A 24,068-nucleotide genomic window follows, 5' to 3' on the forward strand; every position below is an offset into this window, starting at 1 on the left:
TTATTGAGACATTAGATGTTTATTCAACAAAACAAGGTTATTCTCTACAAAATACTACAAAGATAATATAAAGTTAATTTGCAGTGTACAATTCAATCAAGTTCAAGGTTGTAAATAGGAATTAAGCTTTGCAGCATTGTTGTTTCTTGTAATTGAAATGTGTTAAAGGAGATAAGGGTTATAAATCGCACCAAAAGAAAACACAATGATCAAGTTAGAAAACCTAAAAATCCTACATACAGTTTAGCAGTTCTCCCACTTCAACAGCAGGAATTACATTTGAAGATTACATTTTAAACTCCCTTCCCTGTCGCTCTGACCGCTCTCAGCTGTCCAGAAGTATCAACGCTAGCTGCTGTTTCTCTGCCCGTTCACTCACAGTTGGAGTCTGCAGCCGTACTCGAGGGAGGCGAGTATCTGTGTCGGTGGAGTTTGTTCTGGTTTGACGTTTGTCTCTGGGTGGAGCGAGATGGCCGAGCAAAGCAGAAGGTCAGGGTGCTGCTGGAGCTGTGCTCGTAGTTTCCATCCTGGTCAGAGTAAATACGTGTTAACTCAGCAGCCGGTGTGTTTTATCAGATATCAGACATTCTGTTTGTTACACTCACCTCTGCTGTGACGGTACTCGAGCTGTGTCGGACGCCGTGGTTCAGACTGCTCCCCTTCTCCTCTCTCTGGGCCCGGCTGGCCTCCTCTCGCTGCTTCATGAACCTCTGGTTGACGATCCTCGTCACGCTGTCGTTCCGGTGCAGCGGTGCGGCGGGGGGCCTCGTTGGAACACGTTCCAGGTTCTTCAGACCATTCTTTGTCTTCTGCCCTGACACCGGTACCGGTACCGGTTTCTCTGCCCGGCCGCTCACCCTGCGTAGGAACTCTGTGACCATGCCGTAACGGTTGGCGCCTCCAGGTTTGCTGGGAGACTTGCCGCCGCTCAGAGAGTTGTGGTTCAGTCCTGGACAGGATCTGCTACTGGTTTGTCGGGTCCATGTGAGGCCGGTGTGGCTTTGGTGGTTCTGGTTCCACAATGCTCTGTCTCTAGAGGTGGATGAAGATGAGGAGGAGGAGGTGCTCAAATTGGTGGATGAGGGGGGAGAGGATGCACCGGATACCGAGTGTCTCCGGTAAAATTTAGGGGAGGAGGTGGAGGCTCTGGCCCTCTCGACTCTGCCCGGTCCCCCGTCCAGTGAGGTGGAGATGTGGTGTAGGCGGGCGGACACCAGGGAGGTGCTCAGGACCCGGGATGGACTGCTTCTCACAGTGACTGACCCGTCTGTCTGCAGACCAACACTCACCATCTGTGGCTTCGTGTGGGTCTGAGTACCTGAACAGGCCACGTCCACCCAGCGCTGCTGTGATCTCCCTCTCTTCTCCTGTGAACTGCCCTGAACCGTCTGCCTCCAGCTGGCCGTCATTTCCTTCATGTCGTCGCTGAGGTTAGCGGATGAGCCGAGACGGAGCGGAGAGAAGGAGGTCGACGGCGTGCACCACGGAGAGCCGGAGTTGACGGACTGTTTGTCTGCGACGGGGCTCTGCTTCAGCTGAGCCAGCTGGACCCGGCGAGCTGACGGGGGGCTGTAGTAGATGCGGAAGGCAGATTTCTCCGGGGCGGTGTGGCTCCTCTCCGTGGAGATCCGCTCAAAGTCGAGATCAGGGAAGCTAAGCGGCATGATTAGATGGTCCCACGTCTTAACGGGGTCCTCTCGGTCCAGCTGGGCAGCCTCCTGGCTCAGATAGCACCAGTTCTTTCTCTTACAGCCGTGTGGAGAAAACTGTCGCCGTAGTCTTTTCGCTTTTGAGCTGCTCATTCTGTGAAAACAGCCAATGGTACATGAATTAGAACCACAGTGACCTCAAGAACAAAATGGTTAAGATGTGAACGCTTTAAAAACACTCGCCTGTCAGCTCCATCATGAAAGACGCCGCTGGCGCCACACTGAGCAAAGGGAGACAAACACACAACAATCAGCCAAATGATGGTTACTGAACTTGTAAATAATGTCACGTCAAAATCTTCCTGTAGAGCCACAAGTCCAGACTCAGATATCTATTGGATGGATGGAAATGACTTGCCAGCGTTCACATCATCGAGGCAGAGTTTGTATTGTGAGGATTAGAATATTGTGTATTGACATTATAGCACCATAAACCATTAAGTTTGGGTTCAATTACATTAAACGACAAGCCCCTGTTTGGCACTCGTTTCATATTAAATGTGACTTAGAGGAAAGGAGGGATTACAGTCTAGCCAGTGCAATAAGGAGGAAAAACACCATTGAAGAAATAAATCCGGCCCCTTCAAAGCAGATCTTGAGTCAATGCTGTGCAAAGAAAACACCAACAGTTCAGAGGTTATTACTCTGGAGCATTAACGCTTTCTATTTGCATTTGACCAAGCAGCTGGAAACAATATTTAAGGAGCTGTTATATTCATGCACCAGGTCTGGACAATGCAGAGAATCAGTTGAGTGTTTTCATGCGGCAGATTTGAACGTGTCCTGTTTGGCTGCAGCCCCTACAAGAGCTTAGCCTAGATACTCTGGCATGACTCTTCTCGTGATGCCTGTTGAACTGAGTCTCAGGAGGACGTGCGGCCCGGGAGCCAGATCATCATCATCATCAGCAGGACTTCACACAGCCTCACACACTGCAGGAGAGACACACGCGCCTGAAGGGTGAACAGCATCCTTACCTCAGTGTCCTTGCCCTGCGCACCCTTGGCCTCACTGTTGAATTCAATCTGCTCATCCCGGAGCTCTGCACCAAGGTCTTGCAACAACCCCCACAGCGCATACATGGTTTTGTCTTTACCCTGAATCAAAAAAAAATGAAGATATATAAAAAAATATATTTATATAAAACACACAATTTGTTGATTTAAGTATCAACAACTTTAATTTTTACCTCTTTTCCCTCCAGCCCGGGTCCTTTGACTTGACACCACTGATGGAGGATCCACAGAACCTGCAAGCACAGTCGCATTTTTGGGTCCCTGCAGCTGGGAATGAGGTCCGATTGAAACAAGGTTGTTTGTCTCACTTGTTTTTCTCTCTCCTTAACCTCTGAGGTGCGTAGGTCTTCTACACACTCCTGCTTACTCGGTGACTCTTTGAGGTCAGGATCTGTGCAGTCTCCAGAGAGAAGGGAGAAAGTGCAGGAATCCCAAACATGTCCGTCCTTGTGAACGGAGAGTTTCCCAAAATCTTCTCCTGCTAGGAGCGTCTCCACTCTCCCAATGAAAGCCGACAGCATGGCCTGGAGAAGCTCCAACGCCTCATTTGAAGGCGGGAATATCTTATGTGCCGTGTCGTTCGAGTCCACCTCTGTCGGAGAGGCAAAAGCGCATGAGGTAGATAAGCTGTGGCCATTTTTTGGTGGCGTCGTCAGGAGCTGGATCGCTGAACTCAAAATGCTGGAATGATCTCTTAGAGCTAGAAGAGTTTCATAGTCTGTCGCCGTCATGCCTTTGACACCTCTGTCGGGTTTTTTGCTGTTATCACTCTCATGACTGTCTGAAGGGTCCCACTCACCGCCCACAGGACCCTCTCGAGTGATATGACGGGCAGTAATCATCCCATCAGTCCGTGACGAAGTCTCAGCATCACTTTTACCTTTCTCTGCTTCCTTGTCCTGACCCTGCTCGAACAATGTGCACCCTATTTTCATATTTCCCTCTCTGTCCTCCACCGGCGTGGAAGCCGACAGATCTTCCACCAACACATCCCGATACTCTTCTTCTTCCTCTTCGCCTCCTCCTCTTCCCATTTTCTCTCTCAGGTCACTCATTTCTGCTCGCAGTCCACGGTTCTCCACCTCCAGCTCGACGATTCGCCGGCTCAGGAGCGTGGCCTCCTCTTCCACCAGTTTGAGGTGAACTTTGACTCCTGCCTCCCTGGCGTGGGCGGAGTTTTGTTTGCCCTCCGGCGGTTGGATGGCGTCGATGTCGCCGTAGGCTGAGTGGTATTTGGCCAGCTCCTCACGCATTCCCTCGCTCTCTGATACCAACTTGGTGAGCTTCTTGCACATGAGAGCTAATTCCTCTTTGGCAAAGTGGAGTTGGCACCTGAGGTCTGCACTGTCATCCTTTAAGCAAACAAACAACAGTGAATATCTTTCTGGGGATGATAGGTTCATATAGGTTGCAACATGCGATGTTTCATTGGTGCAGCCACAAATTTGATCAAACCTCAATCTGCTGCGAGAGCCTCTTCTCAGCTCTAGCGGCTGATGATCGGATGCTCTTCTTCTTCAGAGTGCTCTGAGGGATAGAAACACGGCCGAGAGGTTTATTTAGGGTGCAATACGTAAAAAAACATATCCAAGTGAGCAACTTGTCACCGGTGAGCCATTTTAAAAAGCCATTTCTTAAAGTTAATTGACGAATAGACTTGGCTGCACCTTCTGAGACGTCTTTATCTTCCTTCTAGAGATGCTAAGATCGGCTCTGACGACAAATCTGTGTGTACGCATAGATCATCCACTCGCCACACAATGATTGAGTTATTTCCTCTGATTTAGAGACCAGCGTTAACATTTCTCTCCCCCTCTAACAGTCCCTGTAGGCTGTGTTGCTTTTTTTTACGTTATGTACTGCAGGCTTTTGATGTATTAGTGTTTTCTTTTGAAGGGTTTATTTTAACGATTAGAGAGGCTGCTTTGAATCATTTTATACGTTTCCATCCACGCAGTTCACTGCAGCAAATAGCGTGGGACATTTACGCAGCAAAACTAAAAACTGTATGAATTTGACATTGAAGAACAGAACTTAACTTTTAAGTTATACTGCTGTTCCTAGTGTGTAAATGGGCATAGTGTCTCCTAGCTGTTCACTGGGGATTTAACTGCAATCTGAGCTTCACTGCTGCCTTTCAAGAGCTTGAGACTGTACAGAAATCCAAAGTCCAAAGCTCAGCGGAACACTTCAATATACAAATACAGACGAAGGAACAGTTCTACATTTCATGCTAAGAGTTTACGGAGAAGATGGATACCACTTTCAGACGTGAGAGTGTTCTCCATCTTCTCTTTTAACTCTCTGCAAGAAAGGGAACGAGTTTTTCCCAAAATCTCTTTGAAAAAATACAATTTAAACTGTACATTTTGCTGCTTTAACAGATATCTAAAATGAACGGTCCACGGCGTGATTTGATTCAAACTTGTTCTCACATTCGAGTCCCTTCCCTTCTCTACATGTGTGAATTTATTGTAAGTCTGAGCATGAGAGGAATGTAAACGTCTTTCTGGCAGCATTGTCTCTCGCTCCCAGACACTAGACAGGATGTCACAGTGTTAATTATAGTCATCTTCTACAGGCTAGAAACACAAATAAGGAGTGGGTCATTGTGTTTTCAAGTCAAGGTCAGTGTCCCTGTAAGCGGTGACCTAAAATGTGATCAAAGTAAGAAATATGCATGTCATAATTTGTGTTGAATTTTAAAATAAAAGCGCAAATTTAGTCGCCATTTATGGTTTCGTCATTGTTCAAGCATCTGCAGCTGTGTTGTGCCCTGACCGTATTAAATTACCATTCAAGTCCCTCAAACTGGGTCACAGACAGTCCAGTTGCGATGCGACTCTCTGAAATGTTCATCCTCCTTCACATCCATCTAGACTGTGTTTTGCGCCCCCTAGATTAGGTAATCTAAGTGGATTTCCCCGCTGGGATCAAAGGGACTAGCAGCTGCCTCTGAAGCCAGACTGAGCTCATGCAAAAGCACCGAAGCCTGGATTAAACCACACACGTGTCACTGAAGTGCACGGCCGCTATCACCGGAGCCATCGAGGCAGGAGGCGCCGCAAGAGGAAACGGTGGACTGGAAATTCAGTCAGGGTGTGGTAGCCACTGTATGATTAAAAGCATGTGCGGTTGCAGGTCAGTATGTTGCCGCACAAAAAACATTTTGAATGCCATAATAGACGCTGATCCAGATTTAGCCTGTCTTAATAGCAACAGAAAGGGAGAATGCAAGTCTATTTTAGTAATCTCTCTCTCTCTCTCTCTCTCTCTCTCTCTCTCTCTCTCTCTCTCTCTCTCTCTCTCTCTCTCTCTCTCTCTTTTCTCTGTGAGGATATCAGCTGTGCCTGAAGTTCAGGATTCAGCATACCAGGAGGCTTCACCCTGCCGAGGCACCGGGCAGCTGCTGGCCGTGCCCTCCTCTCATATCATTGATCTGCACCCGGGTCATGTGTCAGCTGACATCAGGGTGAACCGAGGGATGAGGGTGACAACTGGCTGGGGCGGGTGCAGCTGTGCAGTAGCAGAAATGGAGAGGAGGGTTCCTGACCAGAGGGATGGAGACCCGTGAAGGGTGTCGGTGGCTGCAGCTTATGTTTCTGACAAGATTTAGGCTGAATTCTTTTAGCCCAATAAACAGATTTATTTAAGATCTCCTCCAGACCTGATTTAAGACGTATATAAAAATGAATAATTCTTAAACATACAAGTAAAGTAACAATAAGAAAAACTATTTTTTTGACTGGAGAGGGGGCTTCAATGTAAAATGTTGTGCTTTAAGGTCGCACCTCTCTGGTTTTCTCCACTTCAGCCTGTAACACCTGCTTGGCCACTTCCAGCTCCTGAGTCTTCTCACGCAGCGCCTCATTTTCCCACTCCAACTGGGAATCCTTCTTTCGCACCGCCTCCAGCTCGTTGTACAGCCGGAGGGACACACTCTTAGCAACCTGCAAACAAAGCCACCAGCAGGTCAGTGTATCTCCAATCATGGACAGATTATGAGAAAATGAAACCCCCCCCCAGACGCAAAACCTCTCTCGTGGTTATGTCTTGGTGGTCATTTTCATCTCATTTTATGTCTCTTTGTAGTCATTTTGTTTCCCTCAGTGGTCATCTTGCGTCTCTTGGTGGTCGTTTTGCATCTATTTGTGGTAGTATTGTGTATTTCATCTCATTTGACATCTTGTTGTAGTCGTTTGATCGACTTTCCAACCAAAAAATGTCACTTCAAAAAGAGGCTCTGGAGCTCTGGAGCTCTGGCTCCAATCAGGCAAAACTGCTGTAGAGAAAATCTTTTGGCCCAGATCTCACCTCCTTCCCAGAGTTGTAAAATAGACTTAACAAGGAAATGCTTGTGACAGGAATTTACCATATGAGTGTATGAGGGGGTGAGAGGGTGAGGCTGAATCCTACACCATCGCACGCAGCCCGGCTCAGAGAAACGGAGTCTGGCTGCCACCACAAAGTCAACAGAGCGATTGACCTGCCATGATTCTGCTAAAGATTACTGTGCATTTATGTTTCCTACTGATGGAGAACAACTCACCACATAATTACACCGTGGTACAACAAAAATAGAAAACAGGATGCATGATGAAGACTTTCTAACTAATGACATTTTTGTGGTCCTGATGAACAGCAGGAAGCATTTTACAGCACGGTGAACAGTCGTGAGTCAGACTGCTGTCAAACGGTTCCAGTCCTTCAGTGCGTATGAGTAAAACAATCACGGAAAAGCAGTGATTCAGTCAAAAGCCAATTTGGCAGGAATGTACTGTTTTAACAAGGCCGCATGACGACATGATGACTAACTGTAAGGACCTCTGACCTTGATATCGTGCTCCAAACTCCGGACCAGCTCCCCGTCCACCTGCCCCGTCTGAGCCACTCGGATGCTGCGGCGCTCGGCCTTGCGGAGGCGGTACTGCAGGACGCGACAGGTCTTGTTGGCCTGCTCCAGCTGCAGCCGCAGCTCCTGCAGCTGGTACACCTCCTCCTCCTGGAACATGTCGCGCATTTCCAGCATCTCACAGCGAAGCTCCTCCACCTCATCCTGGGACAAACCACACAGAAATACAACAACTTTAGATTTTTTTTCCCCCCCACATATTATAGGAATGTTAAAGTTGGAACCATTCTGGGTCAAATTTGTGGTCCTAGTGGATGGTTTGGTTCAGAATAAACAACTTTTACTCTCAGGGGACAAATCAACACACATCAAAATGCATTTCCAATTATGGTGGTTATGATTACAGTTTCCAATCATTTTAAGACACTGGAAGACAGCGAAAGCTCCAGACTTTAAAGAATGAATTTTCTTTGTATACTATTTCATTGTTGACTGTGTCTCTTTGTATTTTCTTATTGATTTATTCATTTTTCACACCATGTCGTAATGGTTTATTCTTTAATGGTGTAAAGATCTCTGCTGCTTCGTAGAATAGATGGAAGTAGAATAAACCTTCCACCTGGACCTTCTGATTGGTTTAATTTCCACTATTTAATTAAACTCCTTATTCACTCCTCTTCCTACAAATACAACAACATAATGCTCAAGTAGTGACTACCACAACTAACTAACTCACATTACATACACTGGATTATCTAAATAAATGGCAACAAACAGATGAACGTTCATTGAATTGTACCAATAAAAAAGGCTGTTAGTTTGTGTTTCAATGTCTTGTTTTTCAAAAGTTTTCATCTTGTTGTTTGTCTTCCGTTTAACAGTTTTATTTCAATATAACATGGAAATGCTGCTGATGGTGCCACGGATCATTTATGTCACTCGTGACTTTGATTCTTGCACGAGACCTTCCCCTCACTTGTCCTTTACTCTCTAATGGACACTGACAAGAAAATCTGTTCTGGTGGTCAGAGTCTGAGGCCCTCTTATAGACCACACAAAGAAGCGACACACACACACACACACACACACACACACACACATGTGGACATTTAAGCGACACGAATATAATGCAAATACAATCTCAAAATAAATAAAACAAACTAATTACTAATAAACAAATTAAACTTACTTTCAAATACTCGTTCTCTGATCTCAAATCTTCCACTTCCCGGACAACATCTTCGGTTGTCTCTCCCATCATTAGATCCATAAACGGCCCCGCAGAGTTAAACAAACCAAGACCCGCTCCAGCAGGTACCTTTACGCACGGTCTCCCGTCGCCTTTCCCCTCGCTGTCCGGGAACAAATAAGCTCCACCGTCTATCCAGCTTAAATCATTGTCGCTGCTCGGAGAGTCGTGCTTGTTGTTGCCCTCCGAGGGGCAGTCGGATATTTCCGAGCTGCTGTCTGAGGAGGAAACTTTCCCGGACGGGCAGCCGGAGTCTTTGCTCAGGTCCTCGGAAGCGTTGCTGGCATCCGACAGTTTCCTCTGCGCGCCGGGACACTCCACCGTGGCACCTGATGACACTTTCACTGGTCGTTTTCCCTGCAGTCCTGCCGATTTCACCTCCCTCTCAGAGAGTCCTTGACATGACTGAGAGCCACTTAGGGCGTCTTTTGAAGCCGGATCTTTCTTCTTTTTATGGGCAGGAACCTGCTGCTGCGCCTTGGGTTGTTTCTGGCTCCGGAGCGCAGTCTTTGCGCTTTTGTCCCCGTCTCTGTTCATCACGACTCTCTTCCTCTTCCTTTTTATTTCTCAGGTTGAAAAAAAATAGCAGTTTTTTTTAGTTCAAGATGATCATGATGTTTCCACAAATATGTTTGAAATGTCTTTAAGTCTGCAGCTCAAAGCTCACTGAAGACATCCGACTGGTTGCTCTCCATCCTGGAGACTAAAACTTTGCCAAAAAGAGCGCAGAAAGTGACTAGCAGTGTATGACTAACGCAGCGTGTTAATGACTTCCGGTTAACAATTCCAAAATAAAATGAATCCATTGACCCTTGATGAAAAAAGTTTCCAAACACTTTATGTTGAGACAATTGCTTTTCGTAAAATGGTTGTAAAACATATCCATTAATAATAATTAATGCGAAAAAAGTATCAATTGACCATAACTGCCGATCAAAGAACTGATCATTTGCTTTTTTATTTTGAAAATCTTAATTTCCGTTCTTACCGGGACTCTTGGTGACTTGTTCATAGTTGTCAAATGCCATATTTTTTTTTTAGATATTTACCTAAAACCTTTGTTTAGGTTTATAATAAACCTTTATTAATTAAAATACATAGACTGAAAATATCTAAAGTGTGAATGCTGTGCCGAATTTTTATTTTTTATAAATGAATACATTTAAATACATTTCTAAGTTATTTTTATTTTCTGATCACAGTAGAAATCTGCCGCCTTGTGGATAAATTGAGCTGCGTTTCGTTGCACATCAGCAGGTAGCATCCTGTGTTTTTGTAGCGTACTGAGTCCCAGCAAATTGCAGCTATTTCCAATGTCCAGACAGATCAAACACACATACAAGTTTAATTAATTTAAGCAACAATCAGCAGTTTATTCAAAGCTTTTTAATTGAGTCGCATCTTTCTTCACTGTCGTAAGACCTTGAAGAAACGAGAGAAAGTGTGTCGAGGAAGAACTCTGTGATTGCTCACAAGTTGGGGCAGTAGAAAATACAGTAGGTAGAAAGTATCTATAATCAATAAACACCAACACATTAAAAAGTAATTAGTGACCATTTATATACTTTTTTTTAATATAGTGTGCCAGAAAGTCACTGAAAAATGTTCAATGAGTGTATATTTCAAACAGCTGACATGATGATTTTACTTTTATTAACAATAAATTAAAACAATTAACAATTATTGTTAATTGTTAATTGTGTATTTCATTACACTTTATTTTTGTATAATTTGTATTGTCTAGTTTTATTTGTCTCATTGCAGTCCTGGAATGTTTTGCTCTTTGTTCAACCATGTAAATCATTATTTTGAAAAGTTTGCTGTATAAAGAAAGTTTATAATTGTTATTTTAATCATTAATTTGAGGAGGCGCGTCCATTCAGCCTTGAAGTCCTTTGACTTCTATTTCTAGACCGCACTTTGCTGCGCTGTGATTGGCTGACGGATCCGTCAGTCACGGTGTCCTTGCCGCCCACTTCCGCCCCGTTTGAGAAGCAGTTACACTCTTCGTTTGTTGATGTCACTTTGAACACTCGTTTCACCTGCATTCACCGGTATATATACATCTTTGAATCGTGTATACATCGTCGTGTCAGTGTCTGCGTTGATAACGTAAGATAATCTCCGCTGCCCACCTTCCAGCTAAGGGCAAAGCTTAGCAGCAGCGATGCTAACGGCTAGTTAGCTAGTCAGAGCTAGCTAGCTAATAACTAACTGAAGCTCTCAGGGGAGCTAGAAAGCTGTTATTGTTTAGTCATAGCATGTAGCTTACTAGATACTTTATGGCTGCTCTGCTTGGTGTAACTAGACCGTGCTGTTGCAGGTCGTGTGTCTTCGCTGTCTGATGCTTGGAGCGAGGCTGGGCTGCAGGGACAGGCCAACGGTGGAAACATGACTGTTGAGTAACAGTTACTTTCTCCGCTCAGTATGAACAGTGAGGAAGAGTTTTACGACGCTGAGACGGGTGAGAACACGCGGACAAGAGTTCTCATTCAGTTAAATATACTTTTGCTTCATGTGCTTACATTGTTTTCCCTTTCTTCCCCTCGCCCTCCTGTTTGTTGTCCCCATCAGGGCTGGAGTCAGATGATTCCTGTGAGGTCAGTTTTAAAGATGCCCTGGTGTTTGACAGTAAGCGGGCCAAACAGGAGAATGGAGTGTGGGAGCGCAGGTGAGGACTCATGCAGGAGTCTGTCTGTCTGTCTGTCTGTCTGTCTGTCTGTATGCATGTTACCACATGACCACGCTAGTCTTTGGGTTAAGATCTAAAGGGGTTAATTATGCATGCACTCACACGTAGAAGCAAACGAGGCCAGTGCGACCACATTTTTATTCTATTAGCTAGTGTGTGTGTGTGTGTGTGTGTGTGTGTGTGTGTGTGTGTGTGTGTGTGTGTGTGTGTTCCTCCTTCTGCAGAACATTTGGCGAAGCTAGTCAAGACTTTGTTTCAACTTCACACCGTGAAAGATATCTGTATTTCAGTGCAGTACATTGTGTACTCAGTATTCTGCCAGCTATTAACAGACACACTGTCTAAAGTGTTGTCTGATTTCACATTTTTTTTTAAATCATACATGGTCCTCATGTGTACCAGGAAAACCCTGCCTGCTGAAATGATCTCCAGAAACAACTTCAGTGTGTGGAGCATACTGAAGAAATGCATTGGCATGGTGAGTCCTATCTGCTTCCAATTGAATATGCCATAAACAAGCTGTTGTCAGATTCTGGGTTTAGTGTGACATGACTTTGTTTTGTTTATAATTGAGTACTTGCATGCTTCAGCTTTTACTGCGCCGCAGCTACAAGACGAATCATGTCTGAACTCTTTGTGCTTCTCTCTGCTCGGCGGACTATAATTGGCTTATAATTTTTTTTTGCCGCCGCCTCAAAGAACCACAACGGCTTAAATAAACATCGGAAAACAAGGAATATGAACCGCATGTCCTACAGAGTGTATTTGTTGCACGAAAGTTAAATATTATGATGCATGAGTTGTTTTAAGTAAGCGATTTCGTAAAACAGTGTCACACTTTGAATCCTTATCCTTATTTATGTGGTCTGTTCTTTGATCTGTTCTTGTGCTCTAATAGGAGCTGTCCAAAATAGCGATGCCGGTTGTGTTTAACGAGCCGCTGAGCTTCCTTCAGAGAATGTCGGAGTACATGGAGCACACTCACCTCATCCACAAAACCTGCGGCTTGTCTGACTCGATAGACCGAATGCAGGTACAGATGAAGGGTGACTCTGAGCATGTGATGTTATTTCTCTTTAAATGTAGTTCTTTCTCTGTCTGCATTCTTCTAAACATATCTGGACAGGAGCATGTAACAGATCTTACTCTGATTTTAAAAACCTGCAGCAGCCAACCATCATTTTCTATCGGTCGATGAAGGGATTATTCTTTGCCGCTCTCCTCTGACCCGCTTCGTGTCTCTGTAACAGGTTGTTGCTGCGTTTGCTGTTTCGGCTGTAGCGTCTCAATGGGAGAGGACTGGAAAGCCATTTAATCCTCTACTGGGGGAGACGTATGAACTCACAAGGTATTGGAGAAGACAATATTGTCTTGATGATAGACCGACACCAAAATGTTTCTGATTAATTTAATGCGAGTTTTCAATATTTTTCTTAAAGAGAGGAAGAGGGATACAGATTGATCTCGGAGCAGGTGAGCCACCACCCCCCCGTCAGTGCCTTCCACGCCCAGTCTCTGAAACAGGAGTTCGAGTTTCACGGCTCCATTTACCCGAAACTCAAGTTCTGGGGCAAAAGTGTGGAGGCTGAGCCCAAAGGCACCATGACGCTGGAGCTACTGAAGTGAGTAGTTGTGCCTTTTTTATTTGTTACGAGTAGCTTTAGTGTTGTCGTGCTTTTTAAGCTGCATCCGATTGTTTTTGATTATTTTTCATCACTCGATGTCGTCAAGTTTTTGTCTCTTGCTTGCTCTTATATTTACATACAAACTGTGGATGAACTTTGTATGAAAACGTTAAAATGAATGCGACCGTGACGCCAACTAATCTCCAGAGCATCAGTTCAACATTGTAGGAAACACGTTTATTTGCTTTTTTGCTGAGCATTAGATGAGAAGATTGATGCTACTCTCTTATCTGTCGGCTACATGAAGCGACAGCCAGCGGCTGGTTAGCTTAGCTTAGCATAAAGACTTGACAAATTGTCTTTTTAACAGACAGACACGGGAGCGGTGTCATTCTTTTCATCTAATCCTCGGCAAGAAAAATTAATAATTGTTTCTCCCAAAATATCAAACCATTCCTTTCTGATTCTGTGAATTTCCCGCAGACATAAAGAAGCGTACACATGGACAAACCCGATGTGTTGTGTGCATAACATCATACTGGGAAAACTCTGGATTGAGCAATATGGAACGGTGGAGATAGTCAACCACAGGTATAGTGACCATTCCCCCATTCTTAACTGCAAGATTTAAACTGGTTGTATCATTCATTTTCATTTGTACTTTTAATTCATCAGAACTGGAGATAAGTGTGTGTTGAACTTCAAACCGTGTGGAATGTTTGGGAAAGAGCTGCACAAAGTCGAGGGTCATATCCAAGACAAAAGGTATAAGAGCGAGATCACAACCACACTGTTAATAGCCATCTGTTGTGATTTGTTTAATCTGAACTGAATTAGATTCTCTTTGCTGTTGAACCAGTAAGAAGAAGCACAGAGTGATCTATGGGAAGTGGACAGAGTGCATGTACAGCGTGGACCCCAAGGTTTACGAAGCATACAAGAAGTCGGGGGGAGGCTCAAAAAAGCCGAAGCAGGTGAGTGAATCTGTTGTGACCGATATCTGACCTTCCACTGAGATGAAACGCTGCTTGAGTTTGTTCTCACGTTTGTCATTGACGTGTTTTTTTGTTTTTTTTTTCTGTCTTGCAACGTGACGTAATCTGTGACTCATCACTCTAAATTCTTCTCTCAAACGGTATCTTTTCCTTTCACAATAACAATGCAGTGGCTTTAGTAGAAGGTAAGGTAAAAGCCTGTTTGACATCTGTAATGTGCTACTGCTGTTGTCTAGTTGGAGTCCTGTTCAAAGTGTAGTGTATGATTAGATCATTGCCAGCACTAATCCATACTGTCTTGCAATGACATGCATTGCTGCTTGAGAGACGTGTTGAATTCGTGGCGACTGTAGTTCTGTGAATCAGCTGTTTGCATATGAACCGTACGTTCTGTCAGCCTCAGCTCGTTAGTCCACCTCTGATAACCTTATTTATCTCTCTCTCTCTCTCTGTGTGTGTGTGTGTGTGTGTGTGTGTGTGTGTGTGTGTGTGTGTGTGTGTGTGTGTGTGTGTGTGTGTAGGAACATAGTTGTGAATCTGAGGAGGCAGATGAGATGCCAGAAGTTCAAGAGACTGTGACTGTGATACCAGGAAGTGCCTTACTGTGGAGGATAGCGCCGCGGCCCGCTAATTCAGCACAGGTCAGTATCAATCACACTGCTAAACCGCTACAGCTATCCGGTAACGTTAGCTTGTAAACAAACTTCACCAAAACCCGTGGTGTTTATCTTTGAGGCCTGACAAACACGTTGAGAGCAGTTCCTTTCTCATAAAACATTGTCATGATTTTTTTTTATTATTTAATATATATATATATATATCCTGCTTGTTGACGTCCCTGTTTGCTAGCATGCAGTCTACTTCTTTACTACCTTTGATTGCACATGACTACGTTTCTTAACGCATCACCACCATCAACTGAAGTCAGCAGGTTAGCGTGAAGCCACACATGCATGTCCAACACAAACACCTGGGGCCCGTTTGTAAAAGCACTGCTCGGGTAGCATCTTTAACTTTAGGTTTCCATTTCCTTTAATGAGAAGTTCATTTGTACAATTTATAATAAAACAGATTTCAACTTTCTTGTGGTATCTAGTCAGCCAGGTATTTTGCTATATTTGCCCAGATTTTAAGTTATAAGTTTCTGAGATATCTGCCTCCAGACCACTTTATTAGAGCTAAATAAAAATTCAGCTTTGACACACCTCAGTGGCGAGAGTCTTCACTGAAGGAACCTTTCCTCCTGATGAAATAGTTCCTATGACAAAGTGGATCAACAGACGCCACACCGATTCTGAGCTCGCAGTATTGCTTGATGAACAAAGAGGTTTTATTCCCTGTGTTTCCTCGTGTAGATGTATAACTTCACCAGCTTTGCCATGACACTAAACGAACTGGAGCCCGGCATGGAGAGACTACTGGCGCCAACGGACTGCCGGCTAAGACCCGACATCAGAGCCATGGAGAATGGAGACATAGGTAACACAAACCTCACACAAACACGCCGAGAGAAGCGGACTCCGTTCCTCCCACACACACACACACACACACACACACACACACACACACACACACACACACAAAACCCTCATATGATTCTGCAGTTGCTTTTTTTTTTTCATTCATATTTTTGTGTTTGTATAGACTCATCAAGTACAGAGAAGGAGCGGTTAGAGGAGAAACAAAGGGCCTCGCGCAGGGAACGCTCCATGGATGAGGAGGAGTGGTCAACCAGGTGTGTGTGCTGGTCACAAAGGTCAAGGTCCATATTTAAGAACTTCAAAATAAAGCCCATCTCAAACATGCACCTCGTTACATAAATGTGATTCAGTTTAAGCATGGTGGAATAACACCTGAATCACAAATGTAACATTTACATGCTTTCATTTTTATTTAAAAACCAAAACAAATCTACTCCAATAAGTTTTAATAAACCACAAAAAGACTAATTGAGACAATTTGAAGGTGTTGAGGAGATTCTTCTCAGGTCAGTTTTCACTCATGCCAACTGTACAGATGGATTAATGAATGCCTGAGAGCCACGACTCACTAAGGCCACGTTCAAACCAGCATCCAGCAAGGCGCCGCATTCGCATCACATTCATGTAATTTCCTCACATTGTAATTTGAACAACAGTTGCCACAGAAGATAAAATAGTTGCTGCCGTGATGGTTTTCCACACCTTGTAAACCGTGTCTCTGGTTATTATAAACCGTTCTGTGTTCTGACATCTGATGAACCTCTAAACACACAAATCTATTCCTCAAACTGGACCTTTTTTAATGATGCGTGTTTTATGTTTCTCCAGGTGGTTTCAGCTGGGAACAAACCCTCACACTGGAGCGGAGGACTGGCTGTACACTGGTGGATATTTTGACAGGAATTACACGGACTGTCCCAACGTTTATTGACCCGGGAGGAGGTGTTCAGCTTGAAGATCTCCTCCTCCTCTCCGTTAGGATTCACTTTATTTCTCTACATCAATCGTTTGTGTCTTTTGTGATGTCCAGACGCTCACAGGTACTGTGTCTTTGTTTTGAATCCATGAAAAGCTGATATCAAAATGTTATCACTTTGTCCACAGCAGAAATGTTATATTAAGAATTTTAGGTTTTTTTTAGAGTTTACTTTCTGTAAATGTTGACATCTTTATGTCCCCTAATCATGACAATAATAGTTCACACGTCTGTTACTGACCTGTGTGGGATTTTAAACCAGTCACGTGTGTCTGTCTGTCTGTCTGTCTGTCTGTCTGTCTGTCTGTCTGTCTGTCTGTCTGTCTGTCTGTCTGTTGCGTGCTGCTGCAGGACACAAAACCTCTAGAGGTTATAATCTCAGTTTTAGTTCAGGTACTCAACCGTAATCTCACCTGTAGACGTACCACACACTACTTGTCCCGTTGCATTCAAATATCAGGGGTTATTTAAACACATCTGCTACTTTTTTTTTTTTCTTATGTATATATAACCTATTTGAATATTCGATGTGCATTTTAGTTTCCTGTAAACATCCATAAAGCGTCACGTGTGTCACACGTTCTCTGTGAATAGAGACTTACAGTAGAGGTGAAAGCTGCTCATAACCACGTTTACGTCCCAGTAAACGTATTGTTGGTACGTTGTATCGTTGTCCACTGTAACATAATAATAATGTGCATAATAGTTGGTGCATTGCATGTTCACCAAGATGATTATTGACACAATGTTAAAGCCATAAAAAACGTTTTTTTCTGCACTAAGCATAATACCGTTAAAGGATTCACATAAGACGTTAGAGCAAAAGTCAACGGAGCATTTTGGTTTTCACAGTCTGACACTATGAGAAACACGTTGATGGGATATTCTGAAGCAACAGTCGAACAAATATTAATCAAAAGATGTTGTACTTTTAAACTCTTGTTAATATTATTTGTCTTATTGAAGACAAACTAACTAAACAAGAAGTACGTTTCCCTGGAGTCAGTTTGGTAGTTACCTGTTTTTTGTTGTTGTTGTGTTTTTTAAGTTTGTATTTGTTTATTTTGGCAGGTTGGCACCATTAAAAGTTTGCCGAATTAGCTCTTAGCAGTTCCTGTTTGAAATGTGCCCATAAAATGTACAGACAACTATCACTGGATGACTGTGATTCTGAAGAAAAGTGTGAGGATTCTCTGGCAAGTCCTGGAGTTCTAAAGATAATCCTCGATTTTGATTATTTCTAAGGGGACTTTTGGACGTTCATTTATTAGCGAGAACTGAGAACTGCAAGTCTACGGCGAATCTAAAAAACGTGTTCTATATTTTGTGAGTTACGAGTAGGAATTTTGAGTCAAAATTTGCGGCTCACGTCTTTCCCTCTGCGGCTCCAGAACCTCTCGTATGAAGAGAACGCTTTCTGACCGATTTACAGCCATTTGTCGTCACACACGGACACGTAACTGATTGTTTTTAAGAGTTCACATTTCGATGCCCTGAAACATATTTTTCCCATCAGTGAAAGCCGTGCTTTCGGACTGAGCAGCAGCAAAAACAATTTTTATATAAACGGGACACTGCAGCCATCGTAAACCTATGCAAAAAGATCCGTCCACTCTGCCCTCCTGAAATGTGAAAACGGCTCTTTAGCTTGTAGCCAGCGTGTGCTTCAGATGCTTCAGAGGCAGCGGTTAATGAATGTTCTGTGCTGATGATGATGATATAACGTTTACATACGTAGAGCAGCTGTTAGACGGTATAGATAGATGTTTCTTTGTTGTTTCAAGGCACTAACGTTGCTTAATCTGCACATTTGTACGCTCACAGTCCAATGCACATATTGTACAGCGACAATATATATATATTCTACATCCTGTCGTCGTCCGGCTCCTCTCCACTTTACTCTGGATTCAAAGCACTTTGTGACGCCAGCACACACTCAAAGGTTCACTCCTACGGCTCCTCTGATCTCTCACTCTTTTTACCTCCTTGTGTCATCTAGCGTCCATTTGAAAAATGTTTACATTGTATGTTCATTCCCCCCCCCCCCCCCCCCCCCCCCCCCCCCCCATACTGTTATCCACATACAACCATATGCAAACATGACATATTTGAGAAATAAATGATGGACTATTGAAATTACCGGCCCTGCCGTTGTTTGAACGCTCACTTTAAACAGCATGGTATGACACCAGTGTGTGTGTGTGTGTGTGTGTGTTTATACCAGTCGTTCCCAAATGAAGGGGCACGAGATGATTTAAAGGTTTCAACTGATTTGGTGAATATTCCTTCAGGGGAGGAAGTGAGAGTTGAACTGAAATGTTGGGGATCCGTCATCAGGTTTAAATTAAATCAAAAATCTCAGCTGTACGTTGTGTTTAGTGCTAATTTCCATATGTTAGCATGCTAACACACTAAAGTAAGATGGTGAACGTTACCTGCTGCTACAAATGTCAACCCTCTATTTCATTATGTTAGCATCTTAGTCTTGTTCCTTTCTATTTTGTATTAATGCTGGTAATCCTGAGATTTAACCAAGTATGTACTCCTTTACCTCAGTAAAGGTAGCAATACCACAGTGTAGAAATACTACACTGAGACGCTAAGTTTACTTGGAAGTACAATGTAAAAGTCCTGCATTCAAAATATGTACTCAAGTATAGATTAATGTCCATGTCACTTTAATGTTTCAGCTGGTAAAGGTGGAGATCATTTGAATTACTTTATATACTACTGTGTAGCCTAATTTATTCGTTGATGCCATCTAGTACAAATAAACTTCAGATTAATGTAACGATTAAATGTACGTAGTTACTTTCCACCACAGGGTGTTTATATCACCGAAAGCCCTTCAAACCCAATCAAAAGGGTTTATTCACAACTTCTAGAAATATGTCAAAAGTTATTCTTAATATTTTAAAACTGATTCATAACATATTTAATTTATTAACCATTAGTTGCAACTTAAATACCCAATAAAGGATGTCTAATCCATGTCTGCATAAAAAGGTTCAACACTAGAAACATGCTGTGTTGTGTCATCTCTACCTAACACGCGCAATGAGATTTTAAAGGCAACATGATTGACACGCGGTTCGACCAATCACAGTGAAGCACGGGCGCCAGCCAGCCAATAACCATCATCTTTAGTTTGTTCGCCTGCTCTCCGGCTGAACGACATTTCAGTGAGTAAATGTAAGTATAAACGGCTTATTTACGTATATTTTTATATATATTTTAATCGGTTGCATATGAACCGGATGTGTGTTTTAGTCCCCGTGTCCGAGTCGCAAGACTTGCAGCTCCGTCGTGAGCTCATCGAGCTGGAAACAGGCGGCTTCGCTAACGTTACAGGATGCAGAGTCATCTGTGGCTCCAGTACCGTTAGCTGCTTTATTATGGGAGCACTGGGGTTAGCTTTGTCCCACACCGTGTCTCCTATTAAATCAGCTTCTTCATTATAATCATTGTTTAATTCATGTCAGTCTATGAGAGCCGTAAAGGAAATAATAAAATAATAGCTTCACATTAAATAGGTTAGAAAAAAAATGTTTAGAATGAACGTGCAATCAGGAACTAATTTAAATCTTCTGGATAATATGTTCATTATTAGAGTGGGATACAGCAGGTTAATATCTGGGACTACAGAGCTCTTTGATTATTAAACAGATGAGCATAGTTCATGATTTTATTCTAAATGATTCTTAATATATTTATGTTTTTTTACTTTTTATTTTCTCTAAAAGCTTAAATAATCATTACAGTCATTTTTTTTAGCAGACGCTTTTATCCAAAGCGACTTACAATTCAGTATCTATCTACACACCGTAGACGGGAGCAATTTTGGGGTTATGTGTCTTGCTGAAGGACACATTGACATGAGACTAGTAGAGCAGGAGGGGATCGAACCGCCGACCCTCTGATTGATAGGCGGCCCTGCTCTCCACTTAGCCACAGTCACACCGTATACCCCGCATACGCCGTGTGCGTATATATATATATAACTGTCCTTGTCTCCCGTCTGTCCTCCCTGCAGCAGTCTGTCCTCCTCATCATGGCGTCCGGAGCTTTGTTCCCCAGCATGGTGTCCGGGTCCCGAGGCTCCTCCAGCAAGTACCTGGTGGAGTTTCGTGCCGGTAAGATGACCATGAAAGGCAGCACAGTGACCCCCGACAAGCGCAAAGGCCAGGTCTACATCCAGCAGACCGACGACTCCCTGATCCACTTCTGCTGGAAGGATCGGACGACCGGGAACGTGGACGATGTAGGTGACGCTGTCTGCGTGAAAGAAAGGCTCCACCTGAGTTTTACATTTTTATCATGAACCCCTCTTCTGATTCAGGACCTGATCATCTTCCCCGATGACTGCGAGTTCAAACGGGTGAACCAGTGCACCACCGGACGGGTCTATGTGCTGAAGTTCAAAGCTGGCTCCAAAAGACTCTTCTTCTGGATTCAGGTATGAAACACGACGGAATTACCGAATTAGTGTAAAAAACTTTTCCAGAAACGCCTCATTAGTGAGTCAGTCAGTCTGAGCAGTTTTGTTTTTCTGATCTCAGGAGCCGAAGACTGACAAGGACGAGGAGCACTGCCGCAAAGTGAACGAGTATCTCAACAACCCTCCGATGCCCGGGGCGCTCGGTAGCGGCGGCAGCGGAGGACACGATCTGTCCGCTCTGGGAGGTAACGGATGCTCACGTTGTAGTTTTTAGAATTGAATCACTGATGCTGGATGTCAACTGTTATTTTTCTCGTGTAAAGGGGAGGGCGGCCTGCAGAGCCTTCTGGGTAACATGAGCCACAACCAGCTCATGCAGCTCATCGGACCAACTGGCCTGGGGGGGATCGGTACGTACCTACGAGCCAATTAAGACAAAAGAGGAGAGGCGCCTCGGTCAATGCAGTTTCACGCTCTCGGGAGAATAACGTGGCTGTTTTCTCTCTGAACAACAGGGGGCCTCGGGGCACTGGCTGGTCCAGGATTGGCCAACCTCCTGGGCAGCAGCAGCAGCAGTAGCAGCAGCAGCAGTGTTCCTGCAGCCAGTAACTCCTCCACAAGGTGTCCTATTCTGAGTTTAAGGGAACTTAACCGGCTGGTTATCACAGGTTGATATGTGTTAGTGCCTCACGTTGACTAACGATCTCTCTCCTCTCTCTCCTCTCAGTCCGTCCACGGCCGTCACCCCCACCTCCACCTCCGCTACCAGTCGGCTCGGCTCCACCCAGGTGCCAACCACCCCCATCACTCCCTCTGCCACCTCAGCGGCCTCCCCCACAGCCACCACACCCTCCACCCCCGTCGTGTCCTCTGTGGCGGCGGGGGGGGCAGCGAACCCCGCGCAGCCCATCCAGCTGAGAGACCTGCAGAGCATCCTGGCCACCATGAACGTGCCCGCCAGCGGACAGGGAGGTGAGGAGCCCATGTTTCTAATTTGCGAAATTCAAATTGCACAATTATCCTGTTTCATGGATACTGTTTATTCACCTCACCTACAGATTCACATTAAAAACTAGCGTGAAGGAGTAGAAAAAGAGAAACCCACCGTACACTACCTGCTCAGCACCAAACAGCAGACAGACATAGTTCAGAACTAGTTGGTGAACATAGTGGAGCATTTAGCAGTTAAAGAGACCAAAAAAAGAAAGAGATTATTGGATTTACATTCACCTTTTGGGGTTTTGGGAATTATAATTCACTATTTTCTAACAACTAGACGCATTGATAAATTGAGAAAATGATCATTTTTAGAGATTCGTGGTTCTCGCAGGACAGCGACGCTACAAACACATAATGATCTTATAGAATATGATGTATTTATGTAGATTAAATTATATAAGGGTTTGAATTAGCACAACCTTGAATATCTACAGTTGTAAAATGCAACATGATGACTCACAGACAGACAGACAGACGGTGAAAACGTTACCAGGCAAACACCGTCACGGCTGGTAAACACTGACGGGGAACATTTTACTACATTTCGCTGACGATGCTACTACTTTTACTTGAGAACGGTTTTTGAATGCAGAACTTGTACTGCAGTATTTTCCCAGTGTGATATTGTTACTTTTACTCAAATAAATCTTCCGTATATGTCTGTGATTTCCTAAAACAGGTTAATTTATTAAAGCGCCATGACTTGCGAGGTGGGGTTTTCCTACTGCAATTGAATGCACCGGTGGCAGGTCAACATTCTGACCCCTTGCTCATCATCCCTATCAGATAGACTAAGATTAAACAAGATTATCACGTGCAGAAATAAGCATTCTAATAAAACCGAGTCATTTGTAGCTAAGAAAATCTGGATATTTTTAGACTAACCAATCAGCGGTGATGTTTGCTACTTGCAGTGGACCTTGCCAGCGTCCTGACACCTGAGATCATGGCTCCCATCCTTGTGAACCCTGAGGTGCAGGAGAGGCTGATGCCTTATCTGCCCTCTGGAGAGTCCCTGCCTCAGAGCACAGAGGAGCTGCAAAACACGCTCAGCTCGCCTCAGTTTCAGCAGGTAACGTGTTCGCTGCTGGACTCCTTACACACTCTCTCTCTCTCTCTCTCTCGCTCTCTCTCTCTCGTTGGTATTTAGTATCTTGTCGTGGTATTTGTCCTTATCCTGGTATTTATTGTGTCTCTGCAGGCTATGAGCATGTTCAGCAGCGCCCTGGCATCCGGGCAGTTGGGGCCTCTGATGAACCAGTTTGGTTTGCCTGCAGAGGCTGTGGACGCAGCCAACAAAGGAGGTCAGTGTGTCGCCCACACCAAGAAGACAAAACTGTAACCGTTTGTTTCACTGCTACAAAACACATTTTCATCTCCACAGAGGAGAGTGGAATGTTGACAGTGACATGTTTGTCTTTTTAATAGTGGTGGAATGTAACTAAGTACATTTACGCAACTTGCGTAAATGCACTTAGTTACATCCCACCACTATTTGAAATGCTATACTGTGACTTTTTTTTTTTACTTATTTATGGCTTACATTGCATGCTATATTTTCAGAATCAACATTTAATCAATAAAATGATTTGCTGCACTCATTTTATGAACATTGCTATCGTTGTAGATGTCGAGGCTTTTGCCAAAGCCATGGAGACGGAGACAAAGTCGGACCAGGATGTGGACTCCAAAGAGAAGAAAGACGACGATGAAGACATGAGTCTGGACTAGACTTGTATGAATTGTTTAAGTTTATTATTTAAGGTATTTATTTAGCTGCTTCACTCGTTTTGTAACTATTAAAACATCAAGGACGAAGATTGTGCCTCATATAAAATGTCACTAAGACGCCCCTCCCTGGCTGATAATGCCGTGTTCAGTGTGTTGCATTATTAAAACTGATTAAGCTGAGTGAACATGTAACCCACCTGCATGTCAGCGGCTAGTCTTTCCAAACACATGGGAACAATACAAATGATGAGAAACACCCTCGACTGTCTCGTGTTTATTCTCACTTCACCTCAAGAAGATGAAAA

At 44.0% G+C, this 24,068-nt stretch overlaps 3 protein-coding genes across 4 annotated transcripts; 2 read left to right on the top strand and 1 right to left on the bottom strand.

The window, feature by feature from the left end:
- Nucleotides 1-9,363, bottom strand: si:ch211-197l9.2 (uncharacterized). The gene is made up of 9 exons (XM_068732690.1): nt 8,767-9,363; nt 7,557-7,781; nt 6,517-6,675; nt 4,181-4,252; nt 2,899-4,077; nt 2,687-2,806; nt 1,893-1,930; nt 606-1,803; nt 1-527 (listed from the first exon to the last, which is right to left on the bottom strand). Exons 1-9 carry the CDS (start codon nt 9,361-9,363, stop codon nt 372-374), a joined length of 3,744 nt encoding a protein of 1,247 aa, XP_068588791.1. The 3' UTR covers nt 1-371.
- A 1,434-nt stretch (nt 9,364-10,797) lies between these two features.
- LOC137889460 (oxysterol-binding protein-related protein 2-like) lies at nt 10,798-17,695 on the top strand. 2 transcript variants are annotated; one of them, XM_068733329.1, is made up of 14 exons: nt 10,798-10,880; nt 11,150-11,290; nt 11,401-11,497; nt 11,921-11,996; nt 12,417-12,551; nt 12,769-12,866; nt 12,958-13,140; nt 13,627-13,734; nt 13,819-13,908; nt 14,003-14,117; nt 14,660-14,779; nt 15,494-15,617; nt 15,783-15,873; nt 16,448-17,695. In XM_068733329.1, the coding sequence occupies exons 2-14, from the start codon at nt 11,254-11,256 to the stop codon at nt 16,548-16,550; spliced, it is 1,377 nt and encodes a 458-aa protein (XP_068589430.1). In that variant the 5' UTR covers nt 10,798-10,880; nt 11,150-11,253; the 3' UTR covers nt 16,551-17,695. The 2 variants fall into 2 exon arrangements, with proteins under 2 accessions (XP_068589430.1, XP_068589429.1); XM_068733328.1 differs by having other exon boundaries at nt 10,808-10,938.
- A 2,035-nt stretch (nt 17,696-19,730) lies between these two features.
- LOC137889530 (proteasomal ubiquitin receptor ADRM1-like) lies at nt 19,731-24,021 on the top strand. The gene is made up of 10 exons (XM_068733420.1): nt 19,731-19,787; nt 20,629-20,856; nt 20,935-21,051; nt 21,155-21,278; nt 21,357-21,443; nt 21,549-21,654; nt 21,761-22,005; nt 22,947-23,104; nt 23,234-23,336; nt 23,660-24,021. Exons 2-10 carry the CDS (start codon nt 20,647-20,649, stop codon nt 23,761-23,763), a joined length of 1,254 nt encoding a protein of 417 aa, XP_068589521.1. The 5' UTR covers nt 19,731-19,787; nt 20,629-20,646; the 3' UTR covers nt 23,764-24,021.
- The last annotated feature ends 47 nt before the right edge of the window (nt 24,022-24,068 follow it).

Source organism: Cebidichthys violaceus, unplaced genomic scaffold, assembly GCF_023349555.1.
Source record: "Cebidichthys violaceus isolate CVI_PGR_0920_01 unplaced genomic scaffold, fCebVio1.0.p SCAF_6, whole genome shotgun sequence".
Taxonomy (NCBI): domain Eukaryota; kingdom Metazoa; phylum Chordata; class Actinopteri; order Perciformes; family Stichaeidae; genus Cebidichthys; species Cebidichthys violaceus.